General features: G+C 45.4%; 1 protein-coding gene across 1 annotated transcript in view; it reads left to right on the top strand.

The window, feature by feature from the left end:
• Positions 1-19,406, top strand: part of MIA3 (MIA SH3 domain ER export factor 3) — a 195,802-nt gene that overhangs the window by 109,288 nt on the left and 67,108 nt on the right. The window contains exons 8-9 of the mRNA XM_082250981.1: positions 4,658-4,789; positions 9,237-9,368. Of these exons, the coding sequence (XP_082107107.1) occupies positions 4,658-4,789; positions 9,237-9,368 (264 nt within the window). The remainder of the gene's footprint in view (positions 1-4,657; positions 4,790-9,236; positions 9,369-19,406) is intronic.

Genomic DNA, 19,406 nt, shown 5'->3' with positions numbered 1-19,406 from the left:
AACACTAGCCTGTATGTACCCCTTTCTTGCCAGACCATTTTTTAGTTTTCATTGTTGTAATAGTTTGACAATTACTCCGTGAGTATGCAGCATTTTTTTTTTCTTTAGTTAAAAATTCAACAATCATCAATCATTGGTTGTCATTGGTGCTTTAAACACCCCGCTTAAATAAATAATGATCCAATCATCATTGGTGGTCAGTTGTCCTGTAAGACCTCCTCTCCCCCTTCCCCCCAACTTGATTATGAATATTTGTAAACACTAGTAGTGTTTACATTCGTGAGGGCTGTGATTGATTGACGTTGATTAACAAGGTACAGAGTCACTCTGATTGGCTCTTTACATGGTGACTGTGATCTGAGCTGTCCAATGACATCTTGGATCCCAGGCATTCATGGGCTCGCTGACTGCCTATGTTTTCAGAAGTGGCATTTATAAACAACACTCCAGAAATACATGTCCACCTCCCCGCCCATACATATTAATATGCAGCATTGAGGTGCTTAAGCACACCTGGCTAGGTTATTTCCCAGCCCTTGGCATTGTCACTTTTGCCGGTCAGCTGGGTCTGTGTAAATGTGCAAAAAAGGTATACATGTGGTAAAAAAAAGTAATGTAGATACTGAATATGGTGTAAATTACTTTGTATCAGAAACAATGACCTGTATTGTAAAATCAATAGACCTTTGCTGAAATGTGAAATTGGCTCTGGAGCCCCCTGGTTTAGGGATAAGTAGACCTCTAGATTTAGTTTTTAGAAATCTATGCTGTACTCCTACATTCCCATTATGGTTCTCTTTACCTTGAGTGGAGAACCCAACTGTCTGTCTTCTATCCCCCCTGTGATGCTTGGTGTGATGTGAATATGTATGTGATTTGGCTGTAGAAGGTGTCTTTCTGTGGTTGGATCTCCAATACTGCCAGTAAGAATGAGTTGTTGGGCAGTGTGTGTAAGTTTAGTGTCGGGTGGACTGGATGTGGTTGTGTATAAATCTTTGTTCAGGTAATTTCTGCATTCTACATATTATTTTTTATTATTGCATTTTATTTACTTTTCATTATTTGACACTTTCCAGCAACTTTCCTGTGAGTTAAAGATGAACTTCAGGCAAACAGCAAATAACACTACAGAAATACAAATTCTTTGGCAATAAACCAGCTTCCATATATGTATCTATTCAGGCCTGGGAGTTACACAGTCCTTTCAGATAGGAGAGCTGTGGTGGTGATCTGATCTCATCTGCAGTTCAGAAGTACAGCCCAGGTTTCCTGCCGGATGAATCTATCCTGTCAGCATTTACCATGTTGTCACACGCAAATTCAACACACCTGATTGGCTCCTAATGCTTCCTCTCTGTCTTATTGTTGCTGTACGGAGGGGAGCAAGAGGCTTGATACCAATTCAAACTTGTGTAACATTTGACATGACATTGTTTTGATTTTTGATAAATACGTAATTGCATTATTGACCGAGGTATCCTCTCATCCAGTGAAATCTCTAAAACAATGTAAGGAGCTGAGGCGTGACTTTAAGCAAAGCAACATTAGTGCACCAATAGATTAGTAATCACTTTAATCTGAATAGATTCCATAATAAAAATGCACTCCTAAAAGAAAAGTATAAGATCGCTTACCTGTGGCCCAAAAGATGTTCTTTGCATCTAGTTAGCAAACCTATAGTTGTTACCAGTGGCGGGGGTTAAAGCTGAAAAGTGGGACACGCTGTTACTCAGTGAAGAGCTCAATGTTTAGTGGCTGAGAGGAGGTAGAGTTCCTCGGCTTCCTAGGTCAAACCTGTACTGGTTGTCAAGGCAGCTGATTTTGGGAAAGGATTCACTTTCTGAAGCCTACTTCACAGGATGGTCACAGCTGCCTGGTGGGTTGAAGCTCTATAGGCCACATTTAGTGGAGAGCTGCAGGATAGTTTTAGAGCCCTTGATGGACTTTTTTGTAGAGTCATAGTAGATTTCATCATCTTGATTGTCAGCTACCAGCTAAGGTTTATCTGTTTGCAATCTTTTTGAATTGAGTGCACAGAGGTAAAGGGCAAAGGACTTGTCACCATGTGGCCTGTGAGCTCTGCAGCTGTCTTTTCTCCTGTTATGACTCTCCATGCCTTGTTCTGCATAGTGTCTTTGTGTGGGAGCAGCCATCTTGGTACAGGCGCTGGGCTTTGCTTCCTTATGTTATAGTTGCCCCCCTAATAATCGGTGATCTGATGGCTGGTGGGGAAAATATTCAAGAAGCTGCAGGAGAGTTGGAGGAAGTAGAGATCCACAGAATGAATGAAGCAGAAGCAGGGAGTTCCTTTAGGCTCCGTTCACATGTAGGCGTTTGGGGAGTTTTTCTGCTCTAGGATCAGCTCTCAAGACGTCCAACAAGACAAATCCTATTCATTTCAATGGCCCCTGTTCACATCTGAGCGTTTTGACGCTGTGAGCAAAACGCCCAACGCTCAAAAAAGTACATGAGCTTCTTTTTGGGCAGATTACAGGTGTTTTCCATTGGTCTCTATTCAATCTAAAAACGCCTGCACAAAAAACGCCTGTAAATCGCGGTAAAAATCGCGTTAAAATCGTGGTAAAAAAAACGCGTGAAAACGCTACGCTCAGGTGTGAATGTAGCCTAAAGGATAAGTTCACCTTTGGGAACATGTTACATGTTCCACCCGTTCCCGTTCCTGCAGCCGCTCCCCGATTCCCCCCTCCTCCTTGTGATAGCAGGCCAGTGATAGTCTCAAAAAATCAGTAAGCCAAGGAAAGAAGATATATACCCTGGTGACCAAGCGGTTAATAAGCAGTATCACAGACTTGCTGGTAATTGATCATATATATTAAATGATCAAAATGATAAATAGTTATCAAAAAAGATTATGTGCCACATGCACTGAAGCAAGTAACCCCTTCCCACCCATAAAACGCATGCCACCAATAATGCGTCTGGATCAATATAAGCTAAGGAACCTGAATAGCTGTACAGTAATAAATCTCAAGCAAATTACCGTAAGGATTGACCACAGCTGGAATAGTCAAGTCATATTCTCGCCAAACATGCTTTCGCTATTTATTTATATAAGGGTGCAGCCGTGCGGAGCACCGCCCATGCGTCCGTATTAATTATTCAGAGTTCTGGAAATAAATTAACTACAAGTACCGACATCCTTTGCAGCTGTCGGCTTGTAGTTGTCAATGGGCTACCAGGGCACTGTTGAGCGTTTCAAGTAGTTCATTGATTCATCCTGTCAGTGTGTAATTGCTTGCCCAAACGAGGTATGAGCAGACAGCTTACACAGAAAGGAGCCCTGCTTTGCAGATTGCAGGTGTAATGCTTTCCAGGCTCCTACAAAAACAATAGTAAATGCACATTTTTTTTTACCACCTGCAAAAAATGTGCATTTATTTATTTATTTTTTTAAAATTGAACTTATCCTTCAAACTGCAGTTTCTTAGGCACAGCTTCCTCTCCCGCAAGAACGTTAGGCAGCATTCGTGATATAATCTGACCCCTAATCTGATGAGATGGAATAAGGCCCCTTTCACACGGGCTTTCCGATCCGGTCCGCTTGTCAGTTTTTCAGGGGGACTTGATCGGATGCTCCATGCACCCCTATGGAGCGGTTGATGTCAGCGGAGACATCTCCACTGACACCCTCTGCTCTCCGATTCGATCCTGTCCGTGAAACCTGGACGGATGGAAACCCTATTTTCCATTCGTCTGGAGGATCGGATTGGATGAAAACGGACAATTGGTCCGTTATCATCCGATCTCCCATAGAGGAGAGCTGGGATCTGACAGCTCAGTCTCCACAAAGTAAGCGGAGACGGAACTGTCATCCGCCTGCTCAGCAGGGATCAGCGGATTGATCCCCGCTGAACAAAACTGAGTCCGCCAGGCGCACTGCCCGTGTAAAAGGAGCCTAAAGACCCTTTTCCACTGTATGGTACGGCTGGGTATGGCTCGCTTTGGCGCTTTTCCCCTGCATGGTACCACATGGTACGTGTTTAAACGGTTTGGTACAGTGGCGCTTTTCCACTACATGGTATGGCTCGGTACGGCTCGCTTAAATTGTACCACCTTGGTTGGGGTTCCAAGCGGGCCGTACCTATACCATATCCCACAATCCTTCACATGCAGCCTTGATTGATTGTCACTACTAGCCACTGATTGGTCAGAGAATCATTGTAATCCCACCCACGTACTACTTTAGTGGAAAAGCAAACCGAGCCGAGTAGAGCCTATGCGGTGCTGAAACGTGCCGACTCGTACCACGCAGTGGAAAAGCAAACCGAGCCAAGCTGGGCCAAGCAGTGCTGAGTGGAGCCGAGCCGGTACTCGCAGTGGAAAAGCGCCATTAGAGTGCCTGTGCTCAGGGATTGCATCAGTTTTTTTTTTTTTTTTCGCTTAGGCATTTTTATATTTTCCTAAAAAGATAGCAAATCTTCACTGGTTTGAGTTATGATCTGTTTGAGGCTAGAACCAAGCAATCACACAAGGATGGACTTTAAATTAAATTCAATTATGTAAAGTGCAGAAACAACCTCATTTTCAGTATGTGTGAGTTTTAGATATGTGTGTGCAGTGTTCTGTTACCTTCATGTCTCAGTAGAGAAGTAGCATGTAACCTGTGTCGGTCTGTGACTGACCATCACTTATCCAGGTGGAAATGGATGAAATGGAACAAATGGACCCTCTATCTTCCTCCTCCCCCTCATTGGGGGTGGGAGCAGACCAAGCCGTTCTGGGGACCCTCCCCACCTTATACAGCCTTCTGATCTCCAGACTTCTCCAGGTTAGTATATACTGATATGTATCTGCAAATGCTGGTATGCAAGTTTTCCTGATTCATTATGTGGCATTGGCTGGGATTATAGGAAATTCACTGCCTCCATTGTCCTTCTCTGTTGTTCCAGCTAATGAGTTGAATTGCTTTTTTATCAGCTGTGTTTAGCCTAGTCACTTGATATGAGCTGGTAAATCTGTGCCACTTGGGTCTGTACTATTTATTTATATAGGCAGTTTAATGGATAAAGAGAGGTAATTGCTGAAAAATGAACTCCTTTTCCATGGGGATGTACCAAGAAAGCTATTCATTTCCTATTTATTAAAAGGATCTCCTAAGAACTGGAAGCCTGTACACTATTTTATATGAAGCCTCCAATATCTAGCAAGCTGACCACCTCCTCCTTTCTGTTCATCTTGTTCACCTTTTATTGAGGCAAAAGGGAGATTTGTCTCTAAACTTCATCGATGTCACTGCATGCCTTAATATAGTTGTTGTGTTAGCCTCATTTTTGCTGTTAGCGGAGTTGAAAGGGAAAAGCATTGTACAGAAGTATTCTGCCAGCTGATTTAGGGGAAATCTTCCACCTATTTGAAGAAGAAACCTATTTGCGATAGCTCATATTAGTAAGTCACGTTTAACTGGTCTTGTAATGTTAGTCATTTGTAGCTTCTCCAAGACACTCCAGTTCCAATGGGTGTCAGGAAAATTCTTCAGCATTAATATCCATACAGAAAACACAGATACCTGTAATTCAGTCTCTGTAAAATGCAATGAGTGTACAAGAACAGGATGGAAAGTGTGAAGGTTGTAGGAAATTTATACATCCAATGGATGGGATTATGTAACTAGAACATAATGGTTCTACACGTTTTACACCTCTTACACTGTTCTTGGACAATAAACATCTACACATTCTATGGTGAGTGGTTTTTTAGGTGTGTGCTCCATGACGGTCTTTGATCGGTTTTTGTTCGAACCAAAATCATCATGAGCTGTATAAAATGTTGCATATCATTTGGAAATTAAAGTCCCAGAGTCTATAGGAAGAGTGGAGAGGCACAGAATCCAAGTTACATGAGGTCCAGTGTGAAGTTTTAACATTCAGTGATGATTTGGGGAGCCATGTCATCTGCTGGTGTTGGTCCACTTTGTTTTATCAAATCCAAAGTCAGCGCAGCCCTCTACCAGGAAATTCTAGAGCACTTCATGATTCTCTCTGCTGACCAGCTTTATGGAGATGCTGATTTCATTTTCCAGCAGGACTTGGCACCTTCCCACACCGCCAAAAATACCAATATCTGGTTTAATGATCATGGTATCACTGTGCTTAATTGGCCAGCAAACTTGCCTGACCTAAACCCCATAGAGAATCTGTGGGGTATTGTCAAGAGGAAGATGAGACATCAGACCCTACAATGCAGATGCTATCTAAGCCCTGGGCTTCCATAACACCTCAGCAGTGTCACAGGCTGCTCGCCTCTATGCCACGCTGCATTAATGCAGTAATTCATGCAAAGGGAGCCCCAATCAAGTACTGGGTGTATACAATACTGTACATGGACATACTTTTCAGAAAGCCAACACTTCTGTATTAAAAAAATATTTTTATTTTTTATTTTATTTTTTTATTGGTGTTATGTAATCTAATTTACTGAATTTAGGGTCGTCACTAGCTGTAAGCCATACTCATCAAAATTAAAAGAGAAAAATATATTGAAAAATCATTCTGTATTGTATTTCTATTTTAAACTGAAAATGTGTTTTTTTTTTTTTTTTCTTCAAATTAAGAGTTACATATACATTTGAAGAGGAAGAAAAGCTTCCTCTGTATCTTGTACCTATAGGTGAACCTATGAAAAGGCTTACCTATAGTTAGTGTAAATATCTAGTAAACTTGCACTGTTTAGAAGATAATTACTTTGCATGCAGCCGGTGACATCACTAGCGAAATGCGCTCTGAAGGAACCGCTGCCCGTGCCGTTCCTTTGGAGCCCTGTGCCGTGAACAGTGGCTCCTGCGCGCATGCGCGAGAGTGACGTCCATGGGGGCTCCGGACAATCATATGGCTGGAGGACGCAAACCTGGAAGAAAGATGGCTGAACATTTCGGCCGTGTCACCATTGAGTGGGCGGCACTGCGGGAGCTTCAGTCTAAGGTAAGTATTTCATAATGACTAGTATGCGATGCATACTAGCTCATTATGCCTTTTTGTTTTTCAGGTTTTTTTTTTTTTTAATTTTATTTTTTCTGAGGTTTACAACCTCTTTAACACATTGACTCTACAACTAGATTGAAATATCTTTGACAAGCCTTAAAGTGTATCTAAACACAAGACCAAAAATTTAATATATTGTAGCTTACAAGTTCATGCGATCATCACAAATCAATGTGATGGTTGCATTAGGTTTTCTTGTTTAGGCTTTTTTTTCCCCTATCTTTTTTTTTTTTTTTACCCTGTGAACCTCCCAGTGACACACTTCTTGCCATGGGGTCACAATGTTCAATCATTGTATTGTATGGAGAAGTGCTGTCACCCAGGTGTTCTGCAGTCCACAGAGAGTTAAACTGGGCAGAGCCAATAACACTGCAGGGAGTATAGAAACAATGTTGTTTTTTTTTTTTTAGTTGCACTTTTTAAATATAAGGAAAAGCATTCAGTGGTATATTTCACAGACTAAGGGCTCTTTCACACGGGCGTTCAGTTTTTTTTGCCCGATCAGGTCCTTTTTTTTTTTTTTTTGAAACGGACACGGATGACACTTGTGTCATCCGGTCCGTCTGTCCGTTTTTCATCCCATCCGTTTGCGGATGAAAAACGGACATAATGTATCTCTATGTAAATACGGATGTCAGCGGATGACACCACTGACATCCGTTTTTGCGTCCGTTCCGTTTTTTGAACGGAAGAAAAAATAGGTTTCTATTCCATTCCAAAAAACTGAACTGATCGGAAAGGACGAAAAACGGATGTCAGAGGATGATCATCCGCTGACATCCGTATTTACATAGAGATACATTATGTCCGTTTTTCATCTGCAAACTGATGGGATGAAAAACGGACATACGGAACGCCCGTGTGAAAGAGCCCCAAAAGCGGGCAAATAAGGGAAGCTGCTTTGCTATAGAATATAGATACTATACATATTATAGACATTTTAGGTTGGTGCAAATTGACAGACTCTTTCAAGATCAAGTGAGTGGGGTCTCCAAAAGATCCCATGGTTCCCAGATTTGGTTGTACTTCTCAAGTTACTAAGTTATCCAAGGAGGCTGTGAGATACTCCATACTTTTCACATGCTGGATCCTCGCATGCATCTCGGGGTTCCCTTTCTTTCCATTTAAGAGCTACCAAGCCCCTTGCAGCTAGTAAAGCGGTATTAAATGTTGAAAAAAAATTCTCTCTGCAAGGGAAAGGCATAATGGGCATACATTGCATGGGCATACATTGCATAATAGCACATTATGAATTGCCTACCTTGAAACAAACAAACCCTCCAGCAGTGACCTGTCAGCTCTGCAGAGGCGGCCATCTTCACCCGATCTTCGTTACAGGTTCGCGGGCTGCGGTCGCTTGCATGGCCGAGCCGCAACGACGCCACTATTTTTCCTCCAGAGCTAATGCACCAGTGACGTCACCGGCTGCTACTCACTAGAATATCTCCTGCACTTTAGAAGATATTAGTTTAACCTACAGGTAAGCTATATTATAAGTCTACCTGTAGGATAAAATAAACTACCGCTTTAACACATGAGTTGTCAATTTTTTAGAGAGCTTAGAAAATGTTGGAGGGCGAGTTCCAAGAGAGAGGTCTTAGGTTTAAAGGGGATCCAGGACTTGGAGAGAATTGATAAGAGTATGGAAGGTCTGCCAATAGGATGTGGGTTTGAGACAGGACCAATTGTATAGTGTTCCCAATTCTTTTCTACAGCAGCTTCCAGCAAAGGGTTATATAGAATGGAGTAGGTCCGGGGTCTGATACCAACAAAAAATAATTTTATATTGGTTTTCCTTATATAATGTGCAAATGGAGCTTTTAGAAACCTGTGACTATATCGCTTACCATACTGTCAGTGAAGTTTTTTTTTTTTTTTTTTTAAAGATATTTAAGTGCTTCTCTTCTAATACGCCTGTAAACTCTGTGTGTGCATGGCCACATGGGCTAACATAGAGGGACATTTAGAGGCAACAGAAAAAGTCAAGCGGCATTTTTTACGCCCAGTGTGCATGAGGACTGACTAGGCCTCTCATGTTATCTGATGTAACTGTTGATGATCATGCATTGTAGCTGCCAGATAGCGATTGTATTTATAGCCGCAACTCTGAATCCAGCTACCGATTTGCTGGAACATTTTTTAGCTGCTACATAGTTGCTAGTGTGACCTGCATCTTATTGTGAAATTGTATTGTTTTTTTGTGATTGCATAAATTTAATTGACTGCTTTTTATTACAGCTGATGTCGGCCCTACCCGAGGACATGCAGCCCGGTTCTGACTTCTATGGTGTTCAGTGGGAAGCTGTCTTCATCACCGTCTTCGTGGGGATAATCTCCATCATTATATTTTTCTGGAGGACCTGTCTTTCAGTGAGTTCTCCTACCAGTTCTGGTCTCAAAAGCTGGAGAGGGACTTCAACTTGTCACTTTACACAAACTAACAAAAATGTAGTCAGTGTTAGCTTTCTAATTAGATAAAACATGGTAAGGAGCGTATGGCCATATGTCCTAAAAAAATTTAAATAGATGTGCACAATCTGCATTTTAACATGACCTTTGCCATGTCAGTTTGCTCCCTTTGCTCTTGTCACTATATGAATGCCCCTCTTCTGAGCTTCCCTATCTTTTCTCTTCATTGTCCTTTGGTGCAGAGTTCCTTCTTTACACATTGACACCCATAGACATTTGCTACAACGCTTTTTAAGAGCCAGTATGTGAACAAGACCATCCATAAGAAGTGCACCCTTGTGGTCTTTCTTCTAAACAAGAAAGCTGCTTATAGTGTTAAGTAGATGTTACGAGAATATCTATGTTGTCCCACGTTTACAAATTATTGACACTAGAGAGAGCTGATAAACAACCACATACATTGGTCCTGGTTTTATGGCAGTGGCTATTCACTATAATGGTGTGGACATGTCCCAACAGTAAATGACGTTCCAAGCTTTAGAAGGACAAAACTGAACCTGTTGTTTTTGGATGTCAGAGGTTTGTCAATTTTTCAGTGTAGGTATCACATGAGGTTGGGTACTGAAGAACCCTTAACAACCTATGGAGACTGGAAATAACCAATCCGCTTCTAACTTCTTCTGAACAGCTTGTTCACTTAAGCTTTGACAATAAAACCTAGAAGCTGATTGGTTATTGTACACAGCTGCACCCGATTCAGTGTGCTACGGTTTTAGTAAATCTCCCCTCTGTATTGTTTTATGTTCATTTTTGGTTATTTCAGTCTCCCCTCTCTGCTCATTTTCTTTGTCATCCTTCCTGTATTCTTTGTCTTTCTTCCACCAGTTTGTGACTTCTTTCCTCTTATCTTCCCTCTCTGCTGCACTTCCTCTCCTCTCTCCTCTTCTGCTGCAATCAGGTTCTTGGGAGACTCAGTTTTGTAACGTTACCTTGCTGTACCCATGAAGTGCAGATCATACTTCACACTCAGGATATATGCAGTAGTAGCTTTGCTTTGGTCTGTAATCTGAGAGTCTGTCACCCTTTCCTCAAGTGGGTGCTTCTTCTAAAAACTGCAGGCTACCACTAAAACCAATCATTAACTTTCTACAATTAGATTGAAGAAATGAGGATGGCAGTTTTGTTCAGGGTTATGAGAAATTCACAAACTTTTTTCTCTTTCTATGTGAGGCTCATCAGTCTCTTTTACAATGTCTTGTTCACTGGGTAATATATATACTGTGCATATTTTTGTGTGTGTATGTACACTAAATATATATTTCTCTAGCGCTCATTGACAGACGTAGTCCTCGGTGATACACCACCTTCGGGTTATGTTGCCTCCACAGGAGCAGGACTAGACAGGAAATTAAAAAGCTCTGGCCACACCCTAGGGGCAGTCCCAGAGGGTATATCCTCTCTATCTCTGCCTCAGCAAATCAGTTATTTTCTGTCTAGTTAGGAGTAAGGACCTAGATACCTTGCTGGGATCTTAGGTCCTGGCAAGATTTTTTTCTTAAAGGATTTTTTAGACAGCTTTTTTTCTCCAGTGTTCCTGTGAGATCTTCAAGCAAGAAAGCTGAACTGGGCGACGGGCTGGATGTTGAGATCCGGTGGTCACCCCAGTTCAGCCTACGAGCGCGTGCAGGCCATAGCTCCGCGCTGGGTCGGCCGCGACAAAGTCCCATTAAAGGACTGACCCCGCGAGTTAAACGTCTCGCTGAAACGCCAAAGACCATGAGTCACGGCGTCCATATCGGTCGACAGCCCTCCCGCCCCGGTGGAGAGGGGTACTGTCAGGAGTTGGTGCCCGCCTGGTTCCGGTATGGTGAGTAGTATGTTCCCCCTTTTCCCCTGACGGGTCTTGTGGTGAACGCGGGCCCCTCTCTGTATGGTAAGATAGAGTCCCTCTCTATCCTATAAATGACACAGATCCTCCTACTTTGAGTGTGATTTTATGTGCAAAAAGCCAGGAGGCTTGGTTTGGGAGCTAACAATCTAATTGTATACATGTTAAAAAGATTATAATCTGTGGCATTCTGGGAATCTCACGGTGATAAGAATAAGCTACCTACCAGTCAGAAGCCACGGACATGTAGACTGCCTTCCTAATCAGATCTCCAGCTATTAGCAGGCCTCCCGAATGGCCATGCGGTCCGCCAGGGCCGGTACCGCCAACCACGCCAAATCCCCATGCAGAGAGAGTGTTGTGTGCCCTGCAGCACACCGCTATTCTGTACAGGCGGCCGCCATTTTTTTTGCTGGATCGCACGAGCCGCCATTTTGGCGTAGCCTCGTGTCTCCAGCATGGGGGCGGCCATGTTTGAGGTGATCCAAACACCTCGTGGAGCTAGGGGAGGCGCCGGAAGGCGTGCAGAGGGGCGGAGCCGTCTCCTTTCTTCCTGGGCAGCCAGCCAAAAGACTTCCTGTTTGTCAAGACAGCGCTGTAACCTGTTGCAGTTAAACTCTGAGCATCAAGTGGTGAGATTGGGGGTCTCTCTCTCTCTCTCTCTCTCGATCGATAGGGATCCCTAGCAGGTAACACTAAGGGGCTTTTTGTGGCGCTGGGGGTCTGAAAAAAAAAAAAAAAAAAAAGTTTTTTTATTTTTGTATTATATTATCCAGGAAGTGACTGGAATTATCATGGACCCTGCCACACATATTCCCCCACCTGTTTCCCTCGAGGGGGCCACGACTGTAGAGTCATTTACAGCAATTTTGGAGTCTATGGTGGCTCGGGTGGAGGCGGCCTGTCAGGGACGGGGGTCAAGGAAGCGACCCCCGCCTACCCCTATACTATCTGACACCTCTGACTCAGATTCAGAGATGGTCACTGCAGTTGCAGGTTCCTCTGCAAGGGCTGTTATCCCAGGTAAAGCCCCCTCAGACAGTGAGGAGGACGCTTCTTCTCCTGCTATAATTCAGGAAGAAGCATTGGTGGACGCACTAGTTGTGGCAGTGCAGGAAACCTTAAAACTTGAGGCTTTACCGGCAGAGGCAACTGAAACAGAGATTCCTTTTGGTACTAATAAGCCCATCAAAACGGTGAAGGTTTTTCCTGTACCTAAATGTTTCGGTAATCAGATTAAAGGAGAATGGGAGCATTCTAAACGTACCTTTACTATTTCCAAGCGTATTGCTAGACGCTATCCGTTTGAGGAATCCATCATTAAGAAATGGACGGTACCACCAGTGGTGGATCCACCTATTTCCAGGCTGAATAAAGCCACGGTTATCCCAGTAGAGGACACTTCGTCCTTTAAGGATCCGGTGGATCGAAAGATGGAAGCAGAGTCCCGCACCATCTTCTCTCTGATAGGGTCAGCATTTAGACCAGTAATTGTTATTGGTCTAGTTTCCCAGACACTTACGGAATGGGCGAAAATGGTACGCCAAGACCTTAGGGGAAAAGATATTCCCCAGGAGACATCTGATTTGATGGAACAGATTATACAAGGGCTACAGTTTATCTGTGACGCAGCCTTGGACACTACTCCCTTATTAGGGCATGCATCTATGTCAGCAGTGATCCTCAGACGTGTGCTGTGGTTAAAATGCTGGTCAGCTGACCTAGGTTCCAAAAAGACCTTGACTAATCTCCCTTTTCAGGGGAATCGTCTATTTGGGGCCAACCTAGATGAAATCATTAAGGATGCCACTGGGGGCAAGAGCACTTTTTTGCCACAGGCTGCTAAAGCTAAGGGACCTCGCAACAAGCGAGGACCTTTCTTTACCGCCCATAAAGGGCGCCCGGCTGGTACTAGCGGGAAAGGCAAGACTCCTCCAGGAGGGTTCAAGAAGGGCTGGTCGGACAAGCAGAGGACCAACCCAGCCAAACCCGAAGCAAAGGAGTACACAGCCTGAAGGTGCGCCCCCACCCGGTTTCAGGGTGGGGGGACGTTTTCACCGGTATTCAGGACATTAGATCGAGCATCAACCACTACTACCGGTGCGATTCTTCCCTTCCAACATTTAAGTACTACAGGAAGCGGTAGTTACCGTTCCCTGAATAGATCTTTTCCTTTACCTTTTCCTAAGATTAGTCCCTATACCTCACAGGAATCGGATCTGGTTGACCAGATAGGCCAAGTAGCCTCTAGTCGGGTGACTTCGGTCCCTGAGGTTCAACCAGAAAAGATCACCCTTCCTGATAACAATCAGGTATCTGATAAATGTGTGGGAACAGAAAACGACCAGACTTTCTCGGATGGTCGGGCCAGATACCTCTAGGGACGCCTGGTTCAGATTCTATCAGCGCCAGTGGTCCTAGAAATTCTAGGCTGGCCTCCTCAAGCCGGCCTGGCCGACTTGGACATGCTAGTCGTAGACGTTCCGTGGGAACTTCGTCTCAGGGAGTGTCTGTGGTCTCAAGGACCAATTTACCATCATGCTTTACAGTCGCTGGGTTTAATGGCCTGGCCATTGAGACCCAAGTACTGAAGGACAGAGGTTTGTCTACTTCAGTCATTCCTACCCTTATTAAAGCAAGGAAAGCGACTTCCAGCAAAGTCTATTATCACACATGGAAGACTTGTATTGCGTGGTGCGAATCTTTAGGATTTCCTCCACGTACCTATTCGGTGACTCGAATATTGGCCTTTTTGCATCAAGGGGTTGAGCAGAAGCTAGCCTTGAGCACCATCAAGGGTCAAGTTTCAGCATTAGCAATCTTCTTTCAGAAACCTTTAGCTACCAAGTCCTTGGTGCGGAATTTCATCCAGGGGGTGCGGCACCTGGCTCCTCCAGTCCGCGCGCCCTTACCGCCCTGGGATCTTAATTTGGTTTTGTCGGTTCTACAGAAACCTCCCTTTGAAAACATCAGGGAGATTCCCTTGCTTACTTTATCCCAGAAGGTAGCCTTCTTGGTGGCTATTACTTCTGCTCGCAGGGTGTCAGAACTGGCTGCATTATCATGCCAGTCCCCATACCTAGTGATTCATAGGGATAAGGTAGTACTTCATCCTAAGCCATCTTTTCTTCCTAAGGTGGTTTCAGATTTTCATCTGAATGAAGATATTGTACTACCTTCCTTGTGTCCTCAGCCCAAGCATCATCGGATTCACTTTTTGTGATCACGGATGGCCCCAGAAAGGGTTTGCCTGCATCTGCCGCGACCATTGCCAAATGGATTAGACAAACGGTGGTACAGGCTTATTCTATTAAGGGTCAGAGTCCTCCGTTCCCTGTTCCACTCGAGCGCTCAGTACTTCCTGGGCCTTTCGCCATCAGGCGTCAGTGGTCCAGGTATGTAAGGCGGCCACCTGGTCGTCGGTACATACCTTTACAAAATTCTATAAAATTGATGTGACGGCATCGGCGGATGCCTCATTTGGCCGCAAGGTTTTGCAGGCCGCAATTTGAGGAGACCGGGGTCTACCTCGAGGGTTTTTTTCTGTTTAAAAAAAAAAAAAAGAAAATTTTTCTCTTTTTTGTTGAGTCTCATCATTAAGGATGAGCATTGTAAACTTCTAGTTGGCACCGGTTGGGCCTTCTAGATTGGGATTTTATTTCATTTTCCCACCCCTCAGTTGTGATACTGCTCTGGGACATCCCGAAGGTGGTGTATCACCGAGGACTACGTCTGTCAATGAGCGCTAGAGAAAAATGGATTTTTGTAAAATCTTACCGTAAAATCCTTTTCTCTTAGCTCATTGACAGACGTAGTCCCCGCCCCTCTGTTTTTGAGTTGGGTTGGGTTAAAATCTCTAAAGACTGCTTTTTCACATAACTGATTTGCTGAGGCAGAGAGAGAGAGGATATACCCTCTGGGACTGCCCCTAGGGTGTGGCCAGAGCTTTTTAATTTCCTGTCTAGTCCTGCTCCTGTGGAGGCAACATAACCCGAAGGTGGTGTATCACCGAGGACTACGTCTGTCAATGAGCTAAGAGAAAAGGATTTTACGGTAAGATTTTACAAAAATCCATTTATTTTTTTTGTTCATTGACAGATACAGCTGCTGATCTTCTTAACCATTGGGTTATACTGCCCCCTACAGGAGTGGGACACTAGGCAGAAAAAAAGTCTGGCTACACCTATGGGCAGTCCCAGGGTGTATACTCCCTCTCTCTGCTATAGGTGCTCAGTTTTTTTCTGTCTAGTCAGGAGTAAGGACTTAGTTCTTTGCTGGGATCTCTGGTCCTAGCAATTTTTTCTTTAGATAGAATTTTTTTTTTCTCCTGGATTTTTTTCATGTGAGATCTCTAATCCACTGCCAGTGGCCACCCCAGTCTGGCCAGCAAGCACGCGCAGACCTCAGGTCCCTGCTAGGTCAGCCGCGATATAGCCACACCGGACAGGGGCTGGCTTGCGAGTTAAAGGCCTTGCGAGGTCGCATATGACCGGGCCTCGGCCCGAGTCGCAGCTTTCCTCCTGGCCGATAGCCCCCTCATTTCGATGGAGAAGAGGTCCTGTGTGTAGCGGTGCCTGCCTGGTTCCTGGTATCGTGAGTAGCTATACCCCCTCTCCCCCTGGAGAGTTTTGGTGTGGACGTGGGCCCCTCCATGGGATGGTCGGACCCCTGGGTTCCCCTCCTTCCCGTTAGCCACCCCCCTCATCAGTCTGGTGACCCATGTGTGCCATCTCGTCCCCCCCTCCTTCACTGACGCTAGGGCTTTTGGGTTGCCTGGTCCACCTCCTAGGGTGGGGGCCGGGTGCTGTGCTGTGCTGGTGATGGGGGGGGGGGATGCGCAGACGACCGGGCGATCGGCTGTTGGGGGGAGGGCTGTACCTGGTGGGGGCTCCTGCCAGGGCCCTTCCCCCCCCCCCTTTCCTGCCTGTGCCATTTTCTGAGGCCTAGGGATCCCTCCTGGGTCAATGGAAGCCTTGACAGAATTGTCACTAAATAGTGGGGATGACCAAAGCATCCCCTTGGGGTCCCTAGGCGATTTTGCTAGGAGATACCCCTATGAGGAATCCCTTAAGAAGTGGACTGTTGCACCGGTGGGGGACCCTCCGGTTTCCAGATTGAAAAAGGCAACCATGATTCCGGTTGAAAAGTCCCCAGTCTTTAAGGACCCAGCTGACAGGAAGGCAGAGGCTGTGGCCCGCAATATGTACACTCTAGCTACTTCGGCACTGAGGCCGATATTCACCATGACCCTAGTGTGGTAGACTCCGACCAAATGGGCTAGGCTTTTGCACCGTGACCTGGAGGGGGAGTAGCTCTTCCCTGCCTTTGCTGAGCTGGTGGACCAGCTGGTCCAGGGCCTGCAGTTTATCTGTGATGTCTTTTTGTATGCGGCTCCCTTAGTGGCTCGGCTCTCTGTTTCGGGAATGGTCCTTCAGCGTGTCTTTTGGCTTAAATGCTGGTTTGCGGATCAGACGTCCTAAAAAGGCCTTGACTGATCTTCCTTTTCAAGGAGATTGCCTGTTTGGTGCTACCCTGGATGACATCATTAAAGGTCTTACGGGGGGGGGGGGGGGGAGATTACCTTTCTTCCGCAGGCTACTAAGGGCAAGGACCCTTCTTCTTAGCTCATAAGAAGTTTTTGCGTCCCTCAGGGTTGACTGACAAGGTATCGGAGCCCTTCGGGGTCTCCTCTAGAGGATCCAAGCGAACTTGGTCTGGCAAGTCAAGAGCGGGCTTCTCCAGACCCAAGGGCAAGCCCCTTCAGCATGAAGGTGCACCATCACCCGTATTTGGGTTGGGGGGGGGGGACGTCTTTGCTGGTTCCCAGACCCATGAACTCCCCTGGTACGAGTCAGGTGGGTCCACAAGGTAATCCAGGCTGGCTACAAGATCGATTTTCATTCTTACCCTCTAGTAAGCTTCTTCCTTCCAACGTGCGACTGTCCCCGATCCGCTTACAGGCTCTTTTTGGGGCAGTGCAAGACCTTTTACTTTAAAGGGTGATGGTCCCGGTTCTGACTTTGAAACCTTTTCAGAAGTTTTACTCAAACCTGTTTACATTCCCCAGAAGGAAGGCATGGTGTGTCCACTTCTGGACCTCAAGGCGCTGAACTCCTTTGTGCGGGTGCAGAAGTTCAGAATGGAGTCCGTTCACACGGTGGTGGCTTCCCTCCATCAGGGGGATATTTCTTGCCTCCATCGACATCAAGGACGCTTACCTTCACATTCCAATATGTGTCGGTCTCCAGCGCTTCCTCCGCTTTCCCGTAGGAGAGGAGCATTATCAGTTTGTGGCGCTACCCTTTGGTCTCGCTTCTGCTCCTCAGGTCTTCACGAAAGTGTTGGCGCCAATGGTGGATCGCGGTACTTGACTACTTGGACAACCTCCTTCTGCGAGCGGAGTCTCTTACTGCTCTGGTGGAAAACATTGGAATCACCATACGAGCTTAAGGGTGTTTGGCTGGATTCTGAATTTTCAGAAGTCTGCTCTGGTTCCGTCCACAAAGCTTGGCTATCTGGGTTTTCCTCTGGACAAAATCCAGAAACTGCAGGCTGTAATTCGTCTCCTGCTGTCCAGCAGATGGTAATCGCTCCAGACTTGCATGCGGGTGCTGGGCCTGATGGTTTCTACCTACGATGTGGTTCTGTTTGCACATTTCCATAGGAGGTCACTGCAAGGGAGATTCTGGCCAAACGGGACAAGAATCCGCAATCTCTGGACAATCAGACCCGGCTGAGCTGGTGAATGAAAGAGTCGCTGATATGGTGGCTTCGCATTTTGGCTGGGAAAATCTTTGCTCCCCTTGTATTGGACAGTGGTCACCACAGATGCCCGCCTGTCCAGCTGGGGAGGCATCCTCAGCAAAATTTCTGCTCGGGGGTTGGGACACTGGAAGAGTCCAGACTACCGATCAATGTCTTGGTACTTTGAACAATCAGACTGTGCCTGGAACATTGGAGGGATCATCTTCCCGGATGTCCAGTGTGCATTCAACTGGACAATGCCACGGCCGTGTCTTGTGTCAATCACCAAGTGGGGTCAGTATCGTCTGATTTACGCCTTCCCTCCTATCAAGCTTCTGTCAAGACTTCTACGCAGGATCCAGGCAGAAGGGATTCCGGTCATCTTAGTGGCCCCGGATCTGGTGCGGCTGGTCACCGATGTTCCTTGGAAGCTTCCTCTAAGGGATCCAATTTACTACCACAATTTACTTAGTTAAGTAGTTAGGTTGAAAAAAGAGTCCATCTGGCTCAACCAATAAAAAAACAAAAAACAGTAAAGAAAACCCCACCATACGATCCCATATACACAAACCTATACCCTCAGTTGATCCAGAGGAAGGCGCAAAAAACCCCAGCAAAGCATGATCCAATTTACTACAGCAGGGGAAACAATTCCTTCCTGATCCCCCGAGAGGCAATCGGATATTCCCTGGATCAACTTTACCTATAAATATTAGTACCCATTTATATTGTGTACACCCAGGAAAGAATCCAGGCCCTTTTTAAAGCAATCTAGTCAGCTAGCCAGAACCACCTCTGGAGGGAGTCTATTCCACATTTTCACAGCTCTTACGGTGAAGAAACCTTTCCGTAATTGGAGACGAAATCTGTTTTTCTCTAGACGTAGAGTGCCCCCTTGTCCTCTCTGTTGACCTTAAAGTGAATAACTCAAAACCAAGTTCACTATATGGACCCCTTATGTATTTGTACATGTTGATCATATTCCCCCCTTAATCTCTTCTCAAGTGGGAATAAATTCAGTTCCTCTAATCTTTTCTCATAGCTGAGCTCCTCCATGCCGCTTATCAGTTTGGACGCTCTTCTCTGCACTTTCTCCAGTTCCCCGATATTCTTTTTAAGAACTAGAAAAGCACTATAAAAGCTAGGAAATCTACTTCTAGGAAGATCTACCATTGTACGTGGAAGACTACATTGCGTGGTGTGAGTCTCTTGGGGTTCATCCTCACTCTTTTTTCGGTGGCTCAGATCTTGAACTTCCTTCAACGGGGGGTTTGCCAGAAACTGGGCTTGAGTACTATTAAGGGTCAGGTGTTGGCCTTAGCGGTCTTCTTTCAACGGCCCTTGGCCACTTGCTCCTTGGTGCGTAC

This window comes from Pelophylax lessonae (genome assembly GCF_965119305.1).
Source record: "Pelophylax lessonae genome assembly, chromosome: 3".
NCBI classification, from domain to species: Eukaryota; Metazoa; Chordata; class Amphibia; order Anura; family Ranidae; genus Pelophylax; species Pelophylax lessonae.
This window is presented reverse-complemented; position numbering and strand designations above follow the sequence as displayed.